The 22,023-nt window shown below is 40.5% G+C and overlaps 1 protein-coding gene across 8 annotated transcripts in view; it reads left to right on the top strand.

Moving 5' to 3' along the window:
• Window positions 1-22,023, top strand: part of adgrd2 (adhesion G protein-coupled receptor D2) — a 56,495-nt gene that overhangs the window by 32,852 nt on the left and 1,620 nt on the right. For all 8 annotated transcript variants that reach the window (XM_077224957.1, XM_077224956.1, XM_077224955.1 and 5 more), the window contains 8 exons: window positions 8,406-8,559; window positions 9,629-9,762; window positions 14,347-14,462; window positions 14,892-15,012; window positions 19,411-19,452; window positions 19,550-19,603; window positions 19,684-19,825; window positions 19,927-19,985. In XM_077224957.1, coding sequence (XP_077081072.1) covers window positions 8,406-8,559; window positions 9,629-9,762; window positions 14,347-14,462; window positions 14,892-15,012; window positions 19,411-19,452; window positions 19,550-19,603; window positions 19,684-19,825; window positions 19,927-19,985 — 822 coding nt within the window. The remainder of the gene's footprint in view (window positions 1-8,405; window positions 8,560-9,628; window positions 9,763-14,346; window positions 14,463-14,891; window positions 15,013-19,410; window positions 19,453-19,549; window positions 19,604-19,683; window positions 19,826-19,926; window positions 19,986-22,023) is intronic.

Here is a 22,023-nt window from a genome sequence, read left to right as displayed (position 1 = left end):
GGTATCTTGGGGCGGGCCGCGCTGGTTCTCAGCTCGCCGCCCCAGTGCCTTTCTTTCCCGAAATGCATGGAGAGCTTATCAGGTGGTGAACAGCATCTTTCTCTGCCAGAAACTGCCTGAATAGCTTTTCCCCCTCATTACCCTTGATGGAGGAACGGTGAAGGGTTGCGAGGTGTCCCTCCATTGGAGCGGTCTGTCGACACAGGTGCACCTGTGTCCGGCGGCCGCTGCCTTTTGGGGGGATCCTCGTCTCCCCCCTAAGGCCTGTGAGTTTCGTCCGTTCCGACGGGCAGAGCTTACAAAGCCTGTGGGCAAGCCCCTTCCTCTTGCGTGCCATGGCGTTGCTGCAGGCTAGGGCACCCATGGCATGCACGAGGGTAATCCAGACCGTGCGCTCATAGGTGAGCACCGCACTGCATCCGACCTCACCCTCCGGGGTACGGGTGTCGTAGCGTGCGTGATCGGTCTGGCGATGTCCACCTTGGTGGTCCAGTAGCGCCTTCGTTGGCTCAGCCTGGTTGGTATGGCGGTTGCGGACAAGGTTCGGTTCCTGGTCTCCCCAATTTCCCAGGTTGGGCTGGTCGGCGACGCGGTGGAGAACTGCATCAAACAGTTCTCTGCCGCTCAAGCGCAGACGGAGGTCATCCGGCACATCCTGCCCCGGTGGCCAGCTGCTGCCTCCAGCCGCCGCCGGTGGCAGCTCCTCCGCCTGCTCGTCGCCGTGGGCGTTCTCCGGCCGCCGCTCCTGCTGGCCCTCCGCAGCAGTCTCCACCCAGGCCTCAGCAGGGAGCCGGCCGCAGTAGAGACGCCCAGCCCGCTCCAGGCGCTGCCAAGCCAGGTGGCAAGCGACAGCGAAAGCATTCCGGAGCGGGCCGCCCAGGAATGGATGAGATGCTCTTGGAGTGGCACGATCACTCCCTCCCCCCGGGTGAGGGCCGGGTGGAGCCTTTGTTTGTGTGTGTGTCTGTTCCGCCGCTGGCTCCGTAAAAAAAAAAAAAAAAAAGCGGAGCAAGCGGTACCCACACTTCAAAGAGAGAGCAATTTCATCTGTTCCTGGGTCCCAAGAGGGCCAGTCTGGCGGGTGTGACCCTGTATAGCCTTACACCCCTCAGCTCCCCCTTGGTCGCCAGCAGGCAGCTTGGTGCGTTCGAGGACCCGGTCATCCGCCTTCTCACGCGCCCCCTGCCGCTTGTGGAGACAGGTAAGTGTTGCACAGCACACTAACACCACTCTCTCTACTTTGCTGCCCCAACTCAGGCTCGGCTACCCCGCTCAAGTCAGTGATAGTCATCACATTAGGTGTTGAGCAGACGTGCTCCTGAAAATTCAGTGATATTCATCACACCGAGTGTTGAGCAGTGCTCCTGACTTGTGCGTGCTTATCTTATCCTGCTGGCGAGGGATTTGATATAGCCGCTCCTCCAGCCGGTACGAAGGCCAGTTGTAAACTCGTTCTTCGTGCTACTAGGGGGTGGGTCGTGACCATCTTGGCCCAAGATTGGTCTGCAGCTTTGACCTGAAAGACAGGTGCTTCAGATCTCTACCTCCCGCACCGCAGGCCATCCTGTGTGTTGCGTCTAAGGGTGGAGTATCAGTACAGTGTCCTTCCCCTCGAGTGCTCCAGAGCCCGTTGGGTCTTCAGGTCAACTGGAAGAGAGTAATCTCGCCCACGGGCTGAGTATCTCTTTTCTAGTTTTGGAGAGGTACTCGGTCCAACATGTCTCTCCAATGAGAATGTGTTCAGCTGGTGTTGAAGTGAGAAAGGGTCCCACTGAAAGAACTTTCAGAGGCTCCTGGGGTATATGGTAGTCGCAGCCTTTGGCTCCCTCCATATGTGACCGCTTCAGCGCTAGCTTCACGATCGAGTCCCGAGGTGACCGTGGCAGAGCAGCTCACCCTGTGTGACTATAGTTCATCCCGGTCTGCTGCCAAACCCTCTTCAACAGAGGGGCCATGTACAAAGGGCGTGTTTTAACGGGGGCCTGGGCGACCCCCGACTACACGGGCATTCGTGCCTCGAGTTGTTAGACATTGCGACCGTTGCGCAAGCTTCCCCTGCATGTCACAAACTCACCCGTCACCTCCTCCTTGGAGTCAGACGCTTCTGAGGGCGCCTTGTTACACTCCTCCCGCTTACTCAATCGTGCCGCCATCGAGCCTCACGACAGTTATAGCCAGGGCAAGTGGAGACTCCCATCCCCTGGGTCCGGCTGGGTCATGACCATTCCGGGGCCGCTCAGTTGCCCCCCCGGTTTTATTTTTCCGCCAGTGTTTGGGTAAACCGAGTGGACTACCCTTGGACAAACACTGGGACTCAGCTGCCCCAGGGGCCCGCAGAAATGCGTTTAACCCCAGTGAGCCTTCTAAAAGTGACGGCGACTCATGGTCGCCTTGCGCCTGCAAGTCAGTGAAATCATCACTCTTCATGTTGAGCAGAATTGCTCCTGAAACTCAGTGAAGTTCATCGCACTCAGGTGTTGAGCAGCAATGCTCCTGTAGCTCAGTGAGTCCATCACAGGTAGCTCAGTGAATTCATCACACGCAGTGCTGAGCAGAAATGCTCCTGGTGCTCAGTGAAGTCCCTCGCACTCAAGTGTTGAGCAGAAATGCTCCTGAAGCTCAGTGAGTTTATCACACTCAGGTGTTGAGCAGTAATGCTCCTGAAGCTCAGTGAACTTGTCACACTCAAGTGCTGAGCAGAAATGCTCCTGTTGTTCAGTGAAATTCTTCGCACTCAAGTGTTGAGCAGAAATGCTCCTGAAACTCAGTGAGTTTATCACACTCAGGTGTTGAGCAGGAATGCTCCTGAAGTTCAGTGAACTTGTCACACTCAAGTGCTGAGCAGAAATGCTCCTGTCGCTCAGTGAGGTTCTTCGTACTCAAGTGTTGAGCAGAAATGCTCCTGAAGCTCGGTGAGTTTATCACACTCAGGTGTTGAGCAGGAATGCTCCTGAAGCTCAGTGAACTTGTCACACCCAAGTGCTGAGCAGAAAATGCTCCTGAAGCCCAGTGATCTTCACATGTTGTGTTGAGCAATGCTCCTGTCTTTTGCGCCCGTCGCTTGCACCTACGTGCCAAGTCAGGAGAGGAACAGGTCTTCATAGTTGCCCCTTATTGGCCCAACTAGACCTGGTTCCCTTCAACAGCCTTTCTGACTTCCCCTGAGAACTCTTTCGGGGACAGGGCACGATGGAACACGCGTTCTTCCCCCGGAGATTCCGGGTGGTCTTACATCTGAACGCGGAGGTTCAGGTGGCTATCACAAGAACATGTGATAGTTACCATCACTTCTGCGAGCACCCCCTAGAATTGGGTAGCGTGCTTACGCCTTTAGAAGTGGAACCTAGTCGTTGAGTGCGTCTTCTCTCCAGAGGAGATCCTGAAAGCTTTCGATCACTTCAGTGCTCTCTTTCCTGCAAGATGGGTTGCAGTAGGCTGTTTTCCTTCACCCTCAAAATGATGTTGCCTCGGTGTTTAAACGACGCTCATCGTGTTGCAGAAGTATGCAGAAGCACGTTCTGATCGTCAGGTTCCTGAGGAGCAAGGTCTTGTAAATCCTTGTGTCCCTCTTTATCCTCTTGGGCCTTGTCCCTGGTGCGACTGCACTGCAGAGACCGCCCCTGAGCCACTGCAGGCAGTGAGTTAAAAATTCTGATTATATCAGTTCTCCTGCTCGCGTGGTCTCTACTAGAGGGTAGGGACTTGCTCGCTTTCGGTCAACGTATTGTGCCTGGAGTCTGGGCCGGCTAACTCTCACAAGCTGAGACCCCGGCTCGGATTGTGCCCAAGGTTCCTACCTCTCCCGTAATAGGAGCAGGTGGTGAGCCTGCAAGCGCTGCCCTGGAGGAGGCAGATCCAGCCCTGGCTTCTCTGTCCGTTCGCTTGGATGTGTACAGAATGCAAGTCATAGACCTCAGACCAGCTCTTCAAGTATCTGTTGGAATTCAGCAGAGAGGGAAGGCTGTTTCCATGCGAAGTTGCACTTAGTGCTTGCCTTCATTTCGGCAAAGATCCGAGATGCAACATGTCCACTTAGGTGTTGAGCTCCTCTATGATGAGTGTAAAGTGCTCCGCCTGGGCGTTGACGATATACTTTGCTAAACAGATTCTAGAGTTGGGGGCTGGACGACACCTAGTTGAACCGCTGCTTCCCGTCGGCTCCCTTCTCATGAAGCCAGTTTCACCGTGAGCCCGGTTCAAGTGTCGGCTTGCTGCGCCATTCCCCTCCTATGGACTGGATACGTGCGCCTTTCTACTCCAGTTGAGTTCCCTTAAAATTGAACCCTGTTGAGTTCCTCCAAACCCCTCCGACGTCGGACGTGCGGAACGTCTGGTGTTAGGCCTACCACTCGTAAGCAGTGTGGAACCTGTGTTAGGCTGGGTCCATATGTTGCGGTCCCTTCGGTGACCCCATATGTGTATTCTTCCACGATACGGCTCCCTGCGGTGAGCCCGTGTCTTCCCTCGGCAGAGTCTCTCTGCCGTCACTGTCCGGTGTGTCTCCCCCCGTCTTAGGCTGGAGCCACCCCAGTGACATTCCATATGTTAGACTGCCCGGTTTCCGCCCAGTTCATATGTGTATTCTCCACATTACCTCCCTCTGGGTTGGATGTGGCTTCCGCAGCGTCCCTTCCTTCCAACGTACGGGGAACGCTTTCCCAGTGGTCCTGTAGGAACAGCAGTGACTTCCCTGGCCTAAGCCCTGTCCTTCCCCGCCTTAAGTTTGCGGGGGCATCAGGAGGCTTTGGTTTAGGCACTGGAAGGTGGCAGCGTTAGTGGCGTGTTCAATGGGTGATCCCAATTCAGTCGACCGTCGACTACGTCTGACGTTCTCGACTGAAAGGGAACGTCCTGGTTGCGTATGCAACCCACCGTTCCCAGAAGGAGGGAACCGAGGACGTAGTCCCCTTGCCACTACCGCTGGACCACCGCTGACCCCGGGTTACTCTCGGCTCCTCAGCGAAAAGCAACTAGTGCGTGCATCCACTTCCGTATTTATACCCGCGCCGCGGGGGCGGAGTGTGTGATGCGAATCACGCACGCCAATTACATTGGCTCGTTCAATAGTACTCGAAGAAGACAGGCTCTCTAGCGATCTCCCAATTCAGTCGACCGTCGACTACGTCCTCCGTTCCCTCCTTCAGGGAACGGTGGGTTGCATACGCAACCAGGACGTTACACATATAATTACAAGACAAAGTAGTACTCAATAAACATAGAAGATTAATATACAGATCCGTAGATCATGTGCACAGATCGGGTTAGCATGTACAATGGTCCGACAATAAATTTGATAACAATAATTTAAAAGTGATTAACGGGACAATGGATTCAAGCTTCAAGGATTTTTGAAGTGTATTCCAGTCATTAGCAGCAGAGAACTGGAAGGAGAGGCGTCCAAAAGAAGTACGAGCTTTAGTAGCCACCAGGGTGACATACCTGCTTGAACGAAGGTTCATAGATGGGAATGCTCTGGAAATTAACCCTCTGAAACCGACGGCATCGTCGACGACGCCACACGACTCCTCCGATAAATATTGATATTATTTGATGAAAAATTGATCGATTTCCTTACCGTTTTTTGCAGCAGAAAGCTAACACGCTAGCCGTCACGGGGGTGTATTTGGTGTCTTTCTAGCCTTTTCAGAAGGTTTTCTATCCAGCCTGGAACTTGTGCGTCCTTTCAGAGTGTTTCAGTAATAAATCCATATGTGTATATCCCAGTTTTGATCTCTGAAGTCCATAATTTATAAATTTTCCGTCATATTTGCTGCTAGCTTGATGCAAGCTGCCATTTTGGACATCTCGCGATGCTTTGCGTGAGGTTGTTGACCAATGACAGGCTGATCCGTCGTCCACGTTGGTGTGCGTCATTACGCATGAACCAAGGGTGATATTTTGGAAAGAGAGAGACGCACGGCACAGTGGTTTCGAGGAGAGAGAGAGAGAGACGCACAGAGAGACGCGAGTTTTGAATAATACACAGAGAAACACGGAGAATAATGGATCCTCAGAGATTGAGAAACATGGATGTAAATCAAGCACTGGCCTTTTTGGATGCCATGGAGGATGATGGATTTTCTGGAGAAGAGAGCTTTTTGACTGATGAGGAACTTGATTACCAGAATCGTCTAGACCCTGCTGAAGAGTAAGTTACATTTATTTATTTACTGTAAAAGTATAAAAATAAACAAAAACTAATATGATAAAATATACATTTTCTAAATATGGAAAAATAAGTTATGTAAAAGTAGTATTTCGTTTTTCTGTGTGTGTTACAGAGTAGTAAGAGTTGTAGATTACACTCTTTGTCTCTCAACCATTGTATGTCTGAGTTTATTTACTGTAAAAAGTATAAAAAAAGAAGAAAAAACTAATATGATAAAATATAAATTTTCTAAATATGTAAAAATAAGTTCTGTAAAAGTAGTATTTCATTTGTTTATGTTTGTTACAGAGTTGTGGATTACACTTTGTCTCTCAGCCATTGTTTGTCTGAGTTTACCTAGAGATACAAACAAAGGATGTTGTAGTGGGGGGTTGGTCACACCTTTTACCTGTGGAGAGAATAGTGGGGGGTCGGTCACACCTTTTGGCTGGAAAGCGAATGGTCATATTATAGCTGTGGTGGGTTGGGGGTACAGTAGCAATCTCAGCCATTGTAATCTTATGTGAAAAATCAAATACAAAAACAGTAATTGATCTAATTTGTATGATCTAATATTTTGCTTTATTTATTTGTTTTACAGTTGTGATAATGATGAAGACACCAGCCCACCCACCCAAGCCAGACAGGAAAGCTCCCATTCTTCCACTGAGGAGGGCCCTTCCACTTCTGCTGCAGCATCCCAGCAGCTGCCAGGAATAGGTCATGGACGGCTGCTGCAGTTTTTTACTTCACAAGGAAGTTTGTGCAGAGAAGCAGCAACAGCCCATGACCCACAGGGCTTTTCTGGAGGAGCTGACAGCCCAACTCTGTGGTGTTACAGTTGCTGTTCCTCCCACCCAGCAACAAAGTAACCATGTACCCGTCCAAACATCGGAACAAACTGAAGCAAGCAAGAAGGCCACCTATGGTAGAAGGCAATGTGTGAACTGCAAACAGACAAGGCAGGTGAAACAGGCCACCCCCTGGAAATGCAAAGCCTGTGATGTGGCCCTCTGTGTGATTCCTGATAGGAACTGTTTTGAGGCTTGGCATCAGTGATTTTCATGAGGCCCAAAACGCCTGGACTTCCTTTGGAAAAATGTAAATATTTTTTGTTCTGTTCAAGTTATAATGTTCATTCCTGTGCTCCAGGACTCCAAAGACTTGAACAAACTGTTTTCCAGAGGAAAATTGCTTAGCTTTTATTTATTTGTGTGTGATTTCAATAAATATTTCAGTGATTCAATTTCCGATTTATTTTTTCATTTGTCTTTGTGGTCCCATAACTTATTTTACATTCAGGTGACATCAATGAAACACAAATAAGCTGAAAGTTCAATTTGTCCTGAAAAAAAAGATGTGTGTCAATTGTCTGTGCACAAAAGTGTTGATGTTTTACAAGCTTTTTTAGTGAATAACACCAGACGAAAAATTTATTGTAAAAATACCCTTAGGTCTCAGAGGGTTAACGACCTTAGATAGGGTGGGGTGTTACACAGTAAGCATTTATAAATAAAAAGATACCAATATTTTTGACGCCGGGTATGTAATGAAGGCCAGACAATTAAACTGTAAAGGTTACAATGGTGAGTGTTATATGGAGCATTGGTGACAAAGCGGATAACACTATGATATACCACATCCAATTTCCTAAGGAGAGAACTTGAAGCAATTCTGTAAATAAAATCACCAAAATCAATAATTGGAAGGATAGTCATTTTTACAAGGGCAAGTTTGGCTGGGAAAGTGAAGGAGGCTTTATTACGAAATAAGAACCCAATCCTAGCTTTGATTTTAGCTTGAAGCTGATTGATGTGGGTCTGGAAAGAGAGTGAAGAGTCTAACCAGACCCCTAGGTATTTATAGGTATCTTCCTGCTCTATTGCAAACCCATCTAGTGTCGTGATACTTTTTGAACAGTCAAACACAGTGTGAGATCGATTAAAAAACATAAATTTCGATAAATATTGCGTTGCAAACATCAATAACAGCTTTAAGTTGTCAATGCTGGCAAATGAGCATGATATCAGCAGCGGATAATCCACGGATAGCTGTGCATTTAATGCACGACGTGAAGCGGAGTTTAGTTTACTTGTTTAATTAAAAAGCACCAGAATACATGCAATGGCATTTACTCCAGTAACAGTTTTCTGGGGGAGGACACACACACTTTGTTTTTGCTTCTGGTTTTGAATGTGGTATGGATGTGTTTTTTTGGCGTCATCATATATACAGTATGTGTGTTTCTGTGGCACAGGAGGCCTGTTGGTTGGTGACGGCCCTCCTCCATCTGTTCTTCCTCTCGTCTTTCTGCTGGATGCTGGTGGAGGGTTTGCTTCTCTGGAGTAAAGTGGTCTCTGTGAACATCAGCGAGGAGAGGAGAATGAAGCTCTACTATGTGCTGGGCTGGGGTGAGAACTAAGAGAAGTGTGTGTGTGTGTGTGTGTGTGTGTGTGTGTGTGTGTGTGTGTGTGTGTGTGTGTGTGTGTGTGTGTGTGTGTGTGTGTGTGTGTGTGTGTGTGTGTGTGTTCATGTACTGTTTGATTAAAGGACAAGTTCGGTATTTTACACTTAAAGCCCTGTTTTAAGATCGTTTCTGATGAAATCGAACGGTTAAGATTGAAATTTGGACAAATGCTGCTGTCCCGAGAATTTTAGGTTTTTGTGTTAGCACCCCCCCCCCCCCACCTCCACAATGGCTTCATGGGGACATTGGAAGAATCATTCATATAAACGCATTAAACTTTAGTTTACAAAGACGTGAAACTCACCGAGTGGTCTGGGGTGTTCACTGATATGCTCACACAAAAATCGCTGCAAAAGATGCTTTCCAACAGGTTTTATCGTAGTTTTTGTCCAACCCCATTGACTTGTATAGGATGTTCTGTGCGGTAACGGTATTACTCCGCCGCCGGAGACGGAAATGGGGTTGTTTGTATTCTTTATGTAGTCTTCCAGTCGCGGTATCGTAGGCTACGCTATCCAAACATTGGCAAAGGTGCATTATCGCCACCAACTGGGCTGGAGTGTCTATTATTCAAGCTCTCAACGGAAGAATGTCCGGGTGTGAGGCGTTTTGAAAATAGGTCCACAGTTTTACAACGAATGGTAAAACACCTGTTGGAAAGCATCTTTTGTAGCGATTTTTGTGTGAGCATATCAGTGTACACCCCAGACCACTCAGTGAGTTTCAATGTCTTTGTAAACTAAAGTTTAATGCGTTTTATGAATGATTGTTCCAGTGCCCCTATGAAACCATTGTATAGGTGGACGAGGTGGAGGAGGTGGAGGAGGTGGAGGGGGGGGTGCTAACACAGAAACCGAAAATTCTCGGGACAGCAGCATTTGTCCAAATTTCAATCTTAACCGTTCTATTTCATCAGAAACGATCTTAAAACAGGGCTTTAAGTGTAAAATTACGAAATTGTCCTTTAACCTTCCTCTCATGCATTGTGTGTGTATTTGCTCTGTCTTCCTCAGGGCTGCCAGTTGTTATAGTCGCTGTAACCTTGGTGGCCACTTTGGACCAGTACAGAGCTCAGCAATACTGCTGGCTGAACCTTCAGTCCAATGTGATTTGGGCTTTTGCAGGGCCTGTGCTCTTTGTTTTGGCCGTAAGTGTGCAGTTCCTTCGAGTGAGAGTGTGTGTCTCTGATTAAGTGAAGCTCTTATCTGCTTTTAAGTGTATTAGCAAGAAATGAAAAGTCACCCTGTCTGTTTTCAAAATGCATGTTACAGATTTTATTGTTAACAATTCATCCGTGCGGGTTTCATTTTTTTTAAAGACCCTCTGTGGTGAAAATCCTGCATTTAATGCTTTTAATGTTTTTTTTTATATGTCTATATGGTGGTTTTAATACGCTTTAAGATACTTTACTTCTGGATACTCATTTGTGACACTGTCCCATATAGCACAGGCTTTCCAAACGCATGCAAGCTTCTTAAAGGCACAGAAGCAAAAAACAACAACAACAGATTGAGGGTGGAAAATGTTCTTAGACAACTTAGAATATAATGTATCATAAGAGATAGTTCACCCAAAAAAGAAAATTAGCCCATGATTTTCTCACCCCGAAGCCATCCTAGGTTTTTATTGACATTCTTCTTTCAGACAAATACAATCGGAGTTATATTAAACAATGTCCTGGCTCTTCCAAGCTTTGTAATGGCAGTGAATTGCTGTTTCTTTTTGAAGTCCATAAAAGTGCATCTATCCATCATAAAAGTGCATCTATCCATCATAAAAGTGCGTCTGTCCATCATAAAAGTGCATCTATCCATCATAAAAATGCGTCTGTCCATCATAAAAGTGCATCTATCCATCATAAAAGTGCATCTATCCATCATAAAAGTGCGTCTGTCCATCATAAAAGTGCATCTGTCCATCATAAAAGTGCATCTATTCATCATAAAAGTGCATCTGTCCATCATAAAAGTGCATCTATTCATCATAAAAGTGCATCTATCCATCATAAAAGTGCAGCTATCCATCATAAAAGGGCATCTATCCATCATAAAAGTGCATCTATTCATCATAAAAGTGCATCTATTCATCATAAAAGTGCATCTATCCATCATAAAAGTGCATCTATCCATCATAAAAGTGCATCTATCCATCATAATAGTGCTTCTATTCATCATAAAAGTGCATCTATTCATCATAAAAGTGCATCTATTCATCATAAAAGTGCATCTATCCATCATAATAGTGCATCTATTCATCATAAAAGTGCATCTATTCATCATAAAAGTGCATCTATTCATCATAAAAGTGCATCTATCATCATAAAAGTGCATCTATCCATCATAAAAGTGCATCTATCCATCATAAAAGTGCATCTGTTCATCATAAAAGTGCATCTGTCCATCATAAAAGTGCATCTATTCATCATAAAAGTGCATCTATTCATCATAAAAGTGCATCTATCCATCATAAAAGTGCATCTATCCATCATAAAAGTGCATCTATCCATCATAAAAGTGCATCTATCCATCATAATAGTGCATCTATTCATCATAAAAGTGCATCTATTCATCATAAAAGTGCATCTATTCATCATAAAAGTGCATCTATCCATCATAATAGTGCATCTATTCATCATAAAAGTGCATCTATCCATCATAATAGTGCATCTATTCATCATAAAAGTGCATCTATTCATCATAAAAGTGCATCTATCCATCATAAAAGTGCATCTATCCATCATAATAGTGCTTCTTTTCATCATAAAAGTGCATCTGTTCATCATAAAAGTGCATCTGTTCATCATAAAAGTGCATCTGTCCATCATAAAAGTGCATCTATTCATCATAAAAGTGCATCTGTCCATCATAAAAGTGCATCTATTCATCATAAAAGTGCATCTATTCATCATAAAAGTGCATCTATCCATCATAAAAGTGCATCTATCCATCATAAAAGTGCATCTATTCATCATAAAAGTGCATCTATTCATCATAAAAGTGCATCTATCCATCATAAAAGTGCATCTATCCATCATAATAGTGCATCTATTCATCATAAAAGTGCATCTATTCATCATAAAAGTGCATCTATTCATCATAAAAGTGCATCTATCCATCATAATAGTGCATCTATTCATCATAAAAGTGCATCTATCCATCATAATAGTGCATCTATTCATCATAAAAGTGCATCTATTCATCATAAAAGTGCATCTATTCATCATAAAAGTGCATCTATTCATCATAAAAGTGCATCTATCCATCATAAAAGTGCATCTATCCATCATAATAGTGCATCTATTCATCATAAAAGTGCATCTATTCATCATAAAAGTGCATCTATTCATCATAAAAGTGCATCTATCCATCATAATAGTGCATCTATTCATCATAAAAGTGCATCTATCCATCATAATAGTGCATCTATTCATCATAAAAGTGCATCTATTCATCATAAAAGTGCATCTATTCATCATAAAAGTCCATCTATTCATCATAAAAGTGCATCTATCCATCATAATAGTGCATCTATCCATCATAAAAGTGCATCTATCCATCATAATAGTGCATCTATTCATCATAAAAGTGCATCTATCCATCATAAAAGTGCATCTATCCATCATAAAAGTGCATCTATCCATCATAAAAGTGCATCTATCCATCATAAAAGTGCATCTATTCATCATAAAAGTGCATCTATTCATCATAAAAGTGCATCTATCCATCATAAAAGTGCATCTATTCATCATAAAAGTGCATCTATTCATCATAAAAGTGCATCTATCCATCATAAAAGTACTCGACACTGCTCTGGCGGGTTATTAAAGGCCTTCTTAAGTCAAGCGATCGATCATGTAAGAAAAATATCCATATTTAAAACTTAATAAACTATAAATACTGGCTTCCGACATACGGCCGTACGCATCGATTTACAGTGGAAGAGTAACACTTGACCCGACGCACAGCGTAATGACGAACGTGGAGGAGCAGAGGAAAGAGCAAAACAAAACAGCAGTTGCGAATTAGAAATTTTGAAGAGAAATTATATGCACTTTTATGATGGATATATGCACCCTTTATGATGGATATATGCACTATTATGATGGATAGATGTAGGGCTGCAACAACTAATCGATAAAATCGATTATAATCGATTATGAAAATCGTTGTCAACGAATGTCATTATCGATTAGTTGGTCTGCTTACGTCACGGGGAGCGTTTACTGGTACGCACACACACGCAAGGTCTCTCTCCCTCAGGCGCTCTGCCGAGCGCGCGCGCTACACGGTTTGGAGCAGTCTCTCCTGTCTCGCATGCGCGCTCTTGCTTGCGCGCTCTAGATTTCGGGAGTTTGAACTAATTCGCGGGCATCAGGGAGCCGCAATCAATATGCGGGAGACTCCCGGGACTTCCGGGATGTCTGTATTTTGTCTCGAGCATCAGGTTGTGCAATCAGTTCGCTCGCAACGTAAGTGATGGATTAAAATAGACCGCAGAAATAGGTTAAATTAAAACGGTGTTTACAAAGTGAAGCATTAAATACGAAGGCAGTTAATAACAGCAGCAGTAAAATATTGTTTTTTAGTCACTGTACTCAGTGGTTTTCAGCGAATGCTTGTGCACTAATGCATAATTTCTCCTGTCCTTTACTCAAGCCTGTTAGCTTGCTGGGTAACGTTACCTCCATTCCGTTCTCTTTTTATAGCATTTGTCTACTAAGTTTTAATTGTTTTTCAAACGCGATCTACTGCGCCTCTACGTTCACACAATTGTTTTCAGTCTTTCTATATTTATTTAATCAATTTATCCTTATATTATATTCTTTTATATATTATATATATAATATATATTATATTCTTTATCCTTATATTCCTTATATATAATTAATTTTAAATAAAAATTAAATGAATTATATATTTTAGATGTTTTTATTTTGTTTTTAGTTCAGATATTCACATCTGAACAACATGTCTGTGTAAATTTGTTTTAACAAAAATTGTGTTAAAACATAATATGTTGGATATCATTTTTTTAACAATAATCATGTTTGTCAACTTGCCATCAGCAATTATCATTAAAAACAATGCAAATATTGATATTAGTAAAACTCAATGTGTGGCTTTTGCACTTTTTAAAGTACACTTTTACACATAAATACCCTGATTTACGGTTTTATTTAGTTATAATTTAAAAAAAAATCTAATTTAATTTTTATCCGATTAATCGATTAATCGAAACAATAATCGTCCGATTAATCGATTATCAAAATAATCGTTAGTTGCAGCCCTAGATAGATGCACTTTTATGATGGATAGATGCACTTTTATGATGGATAGATGCACTTTTATGATGAATAGATGCACTTTTATCATGGATAGATGCACTTTTATGATGGATAGATGCACTTTTATGATGGATAGATGCACTTTTATGATGAATAGATGCACTTTTATCATGGATAGATGCACTTTTAACATGGATATATGCACTTTTATCATGGATAGATGCACTTTTATGGACTTCAAAACCAGCCATTCAATGCCATTATAAAGCTTGGAAGACACAGGATTTTTATATAAATCTGATTGTATTCGTCTGAAAGAAGAATGTCATATACACCTAGGATGACTTCAGAATGAGTAAATCATGGGCTAATTTTCATGTTTGGGTGAACTATCCCTTTAAAGTTGAAAGATAGTCTTCATTGTACTAGTTATTTCTCTGTTCTCAGGTCAACGCCGTGGTGCTTTTCCGGGTTGTTATGGTTACAGTGGCCAGTGCCCGTCGCAGAGCCAAAATGTTGACGCCCAGTTCTGATTCGAAACTTCACACGATGGATCTTACCTGGTGATTGCTTTTCACTTTTCAACTTCCTTGAGAGAGAGAGAGAGAGAGAGAGAGAGAGAGAGCGGGGGGGGGGGGGGGGGGGGGGGGGGGGCTGCTGGGGCTGGGGCTGGAGCTGGGGTGCTGGGGCGGATCCGCCAGTCATTTCTAGCTTTCCTCTTATCTTGTTGAGCTCATAACAGAGGAAGCATCTGCCCACCAGTATCTCTTCTGTTTCTATCAGCCACCTGGACTTCAAGAGATACCATGCAAATATCAACAGACACCTGTTTTATAGATATTTCCTACGCTCAAATAGTGGAAATGAATGAAAAGTGTCTGTATAATCAGCTAGTTATAGATGTCCTTGAAGGAGAGTGTTAAACCGTGCAGCCTAGCCAATGCATTCAGTAATATGAAGGTGTGTGTCTGTGTGTGTGTGTGCGCATGCAGGGCAGCGACGCGGCCGGTGTTGATCTTGTTACCAGTTTTAGGCCTGACCTGGCTGTGTGGCGTGCTGGTACACCTGTCTGATGTCGTGGCCTATCTGTTCATCACGCTCAATGCTTTTCAGGTAACAACACTCTATGCTTTTCATTCGGGGACAAAGCAAGTGGTCTTTATGAGTGAGTCATTGAATTATTCACTTAACTGGTCGATTCATAAGTTTTTATTTTCAGTTTTGATTTTGGCATCCAGTGATTCTAAAAAAAACAAAATAATCAAGATAATACGATTGCTGTGCCGCATTCGACCGCATGTCTTGTTTTTAAAAACCCTTTCCTTTACAGTAATATGCTTGTAATGTATGTTTGTTTATATTGTTCATATGGTGATTTCTCAGCCAAAATGTATCAATCTAATTAATCACACATCAATTTTTTGGCTGAGAAATTACCACCCGATTTTTTTTAATTTAAAGCCATTATTATGTTAAATGGGAAAAGCATTGAATAGATATTTTGATTCAACATAGAATTTATTTATTACACATCAACTTTTAAGGCTGTGATGTATATTTGGGTATATTTACGCAGACTGTTTAATGCAGCTCAGAGGTGGCATGAATATGAATGAAAAATGTAATTATAAATAAATATGAAACTAAACCCACGGCAAGTCACTGTCTTAATGAGTGAGTCATTGAATCATTTACCGAACTGATTTATTCAAATAGCTGATTCATTCAGGGACAAGGCATGTGGTCTTAATGAGTGGGTCATTGAATCATTCACTTAACTGATTCATTCAAATGGCTGATTTATTCAGTAATGAAATCGCTGTGTTTTGCTCTGAGACTAACAACAGTTCTGCTGCATGTGGCTTTGTTTTGAACTATTTTCTTTGGCGAAGTTGAGCAAAAACAGGCAATATTGATAATACTGTGTCTAAATGTAACACAATATAAACTTCTTGTGTATTCAACTTTTGTATATATATGTATATATATATATGTGTGTGTGTGTGTGTATATATATATATATAAACTTTTCAGGGAAATATCAACCTGCGGCAATGAAAACATTGTTTTTTAATTAACTATATAAATATATATATATATATATATTTTTTTTTTTTTTTTGCATATAACTTTCATTTCAAGGAAATCCACTGTTAAAAATAATTTTTAATAATATTTAAAAGTTCAATAAATGCATGATGTTTCCAAAGTCTATGTCTAACCGTGTGAAATAATGGTAATTATAGGTAACACTTGACCATAAGGTCCCATTAGTTAACATTAGTTAATGCATTAACTAATACTAACTAACAATGAGCAATACATTTGATACAGTATTTATGAATCTTTGTGGATGTTAGTTAAAGTCCCCCTGTGGTTAAAATCCAGCTTTTAATGTTGTTTATATGTCTATGTGGTGTTTTTAATATGCTTTAAGACAAACCATGTGTAAATTCATAAGTCGACAGCATTGCTGAGTATTTTCTCCTTAAAACTGCAGTGAACCAAAGACAGTCTCAAAAACAGGGTTTGAAATCGCTGGTGTTTCTGACGTCACAAACTACCTTGTAACCAATCAGATCAACGTGTGATCGTCAACGAGTGGATCTCTGAGTGAGTGGAGGCGGGACTCATTTGCATATTCATAGAACCGCGTATACTAAATGAGGCAAGGGTGTCGAGTTACATTCAAGATATTTTATTTTAAATTTTTTCAAGGAAAAAACTTTTACATATGTCATTTTGGGGATCCAAGATGAGTTTTAAGTGATAAAGTTGTTGACTACAGGGGGACTTTAATAAAAATTGTTCTGTGTTATTTCATGTTAACTAATGTTAGCAAATGGGACCTTATTGTAAAGTGTTGCCAATAATTATGTTAATGGTTTTTGCCATAATCAAGTAGCTTAACTCATGCATGTTATTAAAGACAGAGAGAGAGAGAGTTCAGATGTATTTGCCTTCCTCTTATGCAGGCTCAAATCCGTCAACACATTTGAAATGAACTTCCTCTCTTTCAGCTTCATGTAGCTTTCTTGCACTTTCTGTCTCTTTCTTCCTCCCATGTCTTTAATGAACGAGGGCTGAATTCCCTCCCAGAGCTTGTTAATGTAGATTTACTGTGTGTGTCTGGGAAAAAGATAAAAGCAGCAGAAGAGCGATAGAGAGAACGGGGGAGACGCACAGATAGGACGAGACACATGAGCAGGAAACTCTTCTGATATAATTAGCTGTTCAGATATATCATGAGTGTTTATGTAGCAGACGTCTGTGAGAACAGCAAGAACAAAGATCTAGGAAAAGCTCCTGCTATCTGAGATTATATATATATATATATACACCCACAGTATATATCTTAAATATATACATGCATATGTGTGTATTTATATATACAAAATAATTATACACTGTACACACACGTGTATTAAGTAAACACAAACTTTTATTTTGGATGCGATTAATCACTGCACAGCCCTAATATATATATATATACACAGTATATATGGCTGATTCTATGCTAACTACTGAGATTAGACCGTGGAGGATGAAGTAAACAAATCAAGTCATATTTTATTAGAGCATTCGTACTTTTACACAAGTACTTAAGTCAAATTTTTAATGTACTTGAGCATTGAAAGTAAAAAGTACTGATCGATGAATGTTTAACTATTTAGCAAATTTGGTAACACTTCATGATAACTGCATGCTATGAATCATTAGTTAAGCATTAGTAAATAGTTAATTCATCATTTATAAAGCATTGTCCCAACATTAATATAATTATTTTCCTTTTTCTGTTTAGAAGAAACCTGAGCCTTTGAATCTCCTTTGTAAAAGCTTTATGAGGCATAGATATAGTGCTTACTTTAGATGAGCTCACAAAAATAGTTACTGAACACTACTAAATGTTTAATAACTTCCTGAATTACAGTAGGAATACGTGTTAATAAAGCCTTTATTAACACACTGAGTAACTTACTCTGTCTAAATAATAAGATAAATAAATGTACATTGAAATAGTTTCATTTACTTACACTTACTAAATGATCTTATGAACCACTGACAACTCCTAAATAACTGGTTTGTAAATAATGTAATACTTTATTTTAGAAATGATAAATTGATCATTAATAACGTATCTAGAGTAAAGCATTTATTGCTGTATTTATAAACTGCTTACTAATGTCTATTAATGTTGCTTTATGAATTTATAATGTTGAATGAACTATTAACTAATGCTTAACTAATGATTCATAGCATGCAGTTATTAAAAAGTGTTACTTGCAATTTTATACGATCCATATACTGCTCAAAATATTGTACCAGACACACAGAGCTTAAATAGGTCACAGCTCAGTCTGACAACATTATGAATTATGAACTGTAGCCAGCAGTCAATAAGGAAGATTATGCAGACACTTAATATGTATTGATCAGCAAATAAGAAGGTATTTTGCGGATTCCAAAACTTGTCATACACAGAGAACTACTACTGACAATTCAAGCGCCACAAACAAGTGAAAATAACTAAATGTACCATATAAATGACAAAATGTACCACACCCATGCTAAAGTTGAATAGAAAGAGGAATAAAAAAATCATCACACCTAGAGATCGGCATGGGGAACTTTCCATAAGATCATCTCTCAATGCAAATCAAACTATTAGGCTGACTGAAATAACACCATGCCGATCTCTAGGTATGATGAAGGGTGTGTGATGATGTGGGATATTTTAATCCCAAAGACCAAGGGAACTTTATCAGGATGCATATTATCCTGATCCATGAAACAACTGGCCTTTAATAATAAAAATCATCTGACTCTATGGGAATTTAACATGGGGTGTCCTGACTTATGTAACCTGTATTTTAAGGAAGAACATTTATTTATTTACGATACATTATTCATTCACAAAGAAAATTGGTGTCCTTAAAGGTTGGATTTTTCCTTATTTTTTTAATTAAGGCATTAAGATCAATTTCCAAAAGAAGATTTTTTATTCCTCTTTTTAGTCAACTTTAGCAAGGGTGTGTTCACTTATGCTAAGCACTGTATGTGTTGAAAAATACAGTATAATATAACAGACGTCACTTCACGACAGATTTTACATTTTGTATTTATAGATAGATGAGTGCCGCATTTTCAGCATTTTGCTGTTATATTGGATCAGAAAACAAAGTAATTTACTGTTTATTACAGTAAAATTAATAATTAAATTATTTCAAACACGTCCATGTCATAATGTCCATGTCATATTGTACCCCAAAATCGAAAGGAAAATATAATTATTTTGCATATAGCACTTAGATTTCACAGCATTATAGGTTGCATTAAGATTTTTTGCATTATGACATTATTTGCATTATAGTTTCATTTGAAATAGTGAAAGTAATAGTTCAATAAATGCATGATGTTTCTAGCCATGTTTAATAGCTTAATTGTGATCTCAATAATTATGTTCATGATTTTTGCCATAATCGAGCAGCGTTAACTCTCTTCATGTTCCAGGGCCTGTACATATTTCTGGTGTATGCGGTTTACAACAGTGAGGTATGACTTCTGTATGAACATCTCTCATGTTGACCGTCACGTTTCAGTTGAATGATTACATCATAATACTGTATCTGAATGTTTTATGATGATGCAGGTGCGGAACGCTATAAGAAGAATTCAGGACAAGCGAAAAGCCTTGTCATTTACAGTAAGTATTGTTTTTGCTGATTTACGTACGATCTGTTTCTCGGTTATCAAACTCCCTTTTGATGTCATTTCCTCTTGCAGAACTGCTCTCAGCCAATCAGCTTCTTGCCCTCGCAGAAGTCTCCCAGTGCATCATGGGTACACAGTCTGCCGACTCTTTCCAGCCCTGAGAGCAGCGAGAGCTCGACTCCCGCGAGCGCCAACCCGCTCATCATCAAGAACGGTGTGTGAGACTCGTTTCAGTGCTTTACTGTCACCTTTACTCGTGAAATTCTTTAAAAAAAAGCCTGTTTACTTGCATATAACATCTGTAATTTCATCTAGAACGTTTTAAAGAGGACAACATTGTGAATTACCCATTAAAACCAGCCCACAAAAGTCAGGTAAGCTGCGAAAACCACACGTAATATTCAAGCAATAATGGCTTTTTGTTTTTCATTGATATTTCAGTTAACCGTGTCAGTGACGTACATCACCAAACAGTAATTGGCTTGTCACTACACCAAATTGTTCAAAAATTATTATTATTATCATTTAAATAAAATCACCAGATAACGAATTAATTAACAAATGATTGCATCAACCCTCAGCCGTATACATACAGTAAACTCACGTTAAGTGCAACAGTATAGAGACAATTTTTGAACAGCTTTATTGTTATAATGTCAAAAAATGTAACCTATATTATCGCCCAGCTGATTATTAAAAGTACTTTACCTGCATACTCTACATACACTCACGTAAAGCAATACATGTGATATAGCAAACCTCGGCTGTGTGACTGTTTATATCGTCACATCGTCACAGCTCTGTATATAAAATTATATATAATATCCAACTTTGTCCGCATACATACAGTACACTAACGTACAATTAGTCCTATATAGCAACTCTCAACTGCCGGATTTAGTTTTTTCACCGCGAAATGTAACTTTATTATTGCTCAGCTCTTTATATAAAGTTTATATAAAGTATATAAGTATTAAATGTGTCAGTATGCAGGATACTAATGCAGGGCGATATATACACTGGCGGTCAAAAGTTTGAAATAATTATGATTTTTTAAAATGTTTTTGAAAGAGTGTCTTCTGCTCACCAAGGCTGCATTTATTTGATCCAATATGCAGAAAAACAGTGAAATATTATAACAATGTAAATCAGCTGTTTTCTATGTGAATATATGTTAAAGTGTAATTTATTCCTGTGATCAAAGCTGAATTTTCAGCATCATTACTCCAGTCTTCAGTGTCACATGATCCTTCAGAAATCACTATAATATGATGATTTGATGATCAAGAAACATTTATGATTATTATGATTATTAACAGTTGAGCTGCTTTTTTTTGTGTGGAAACTGTGATACACTCCCATTTAAATAAAAAACATTAATACTTTTATTCAGCAAAGGTGCATTAAATTGATCAAAAGTGACAGTAAAGATATTTATAATATTGCAAAAGATTCTGTCAAATAAATGCTGTTGTTTTGAACTCTATTCATCAAAGAATCCATAGAAATAAAATCTGTTTTCACAAAAATAACTGTTTTCAACATTGATAATAACAAGAACCATTATTATTAACTGAGCACCAATGATAATTGATAATAAATAAGCATCAAATCATCATATTATAGTGATTTCTGAAGGATCATGTGACACTGAAGACTGGAGTAATGATGCTGAAAATTCAGCTTTGATCACAGGAATAAATTACACTTTAACATATATTCACTAGAAAACTGTTATTTTGAATTGTAGTAATATTTCACTGTTTTTACTGTATTTCTGATGAAATCAATCAGCCTCTGTGAGTAGAAGAGACTCTTTCAGAAACTGCTTGAATGCTTATTGCAAAATGCATCGTCCATCTCTAATCTCCTAAATGCAACTATAAGGCATGATATTATGATATAATAAACATTACGGTAACGCTTCCTTTTACAGTCCTGTTCCCCATGTACATACTATGCACTTACTAGAGTAATTACAATAATTGGGTAATAACTAGGTACTAACCCCGACTCTACCCCAGAACCTAACCTTAACCCATGTACTTACCTTATATTACCCAGTACTTTCTTAGGCAAGTGTAAGTACATGTAAGTTAATGTACTGTAGAAGGAAGCGTTACCAACATTACAATGGACTTCACTTCAATTCACATTTATTTGTAGAGCGCTTTTCACATACACATCGTTTCAAAGCAGCTTTATAGAAAATGCATGAGTCCACATTACAGTTCAGAGTGATCTGGTATCAGAGGAAACTGTCTAAGTTATGTATTTCAGAAATGTACTTATACAAAATCACAGTTAGCTAAAAATGTAATAATTTAAAGCAGAAACAATGAGCTGATGGAAGTAACGAATACTTGTTTGTTAACAAATGATTATTACATTTAGACTTGACTTAATAAATTC

This window comes from Siphateles boraxobius, unplaced genomic scaffold (genome assembly GCF_051911475.1).
Source record: "Siphateles boraxobius isolate OS27281-9 unplaced genomic scaffold, OSU_SipBor_1 95, whole genome shotgun sequence".
NCBI classification, from domain to species: Eukaryota; Metazoa; Chordata; class Actinopteri; order Cypriniformes; family Leuciscidae; genus Siphateles; species Siphateles boraxobius.
Note: the sequence above shows the minus strand (reverse complement) of the source record. Positions and strands in the feature narration are given on the sequence as shown.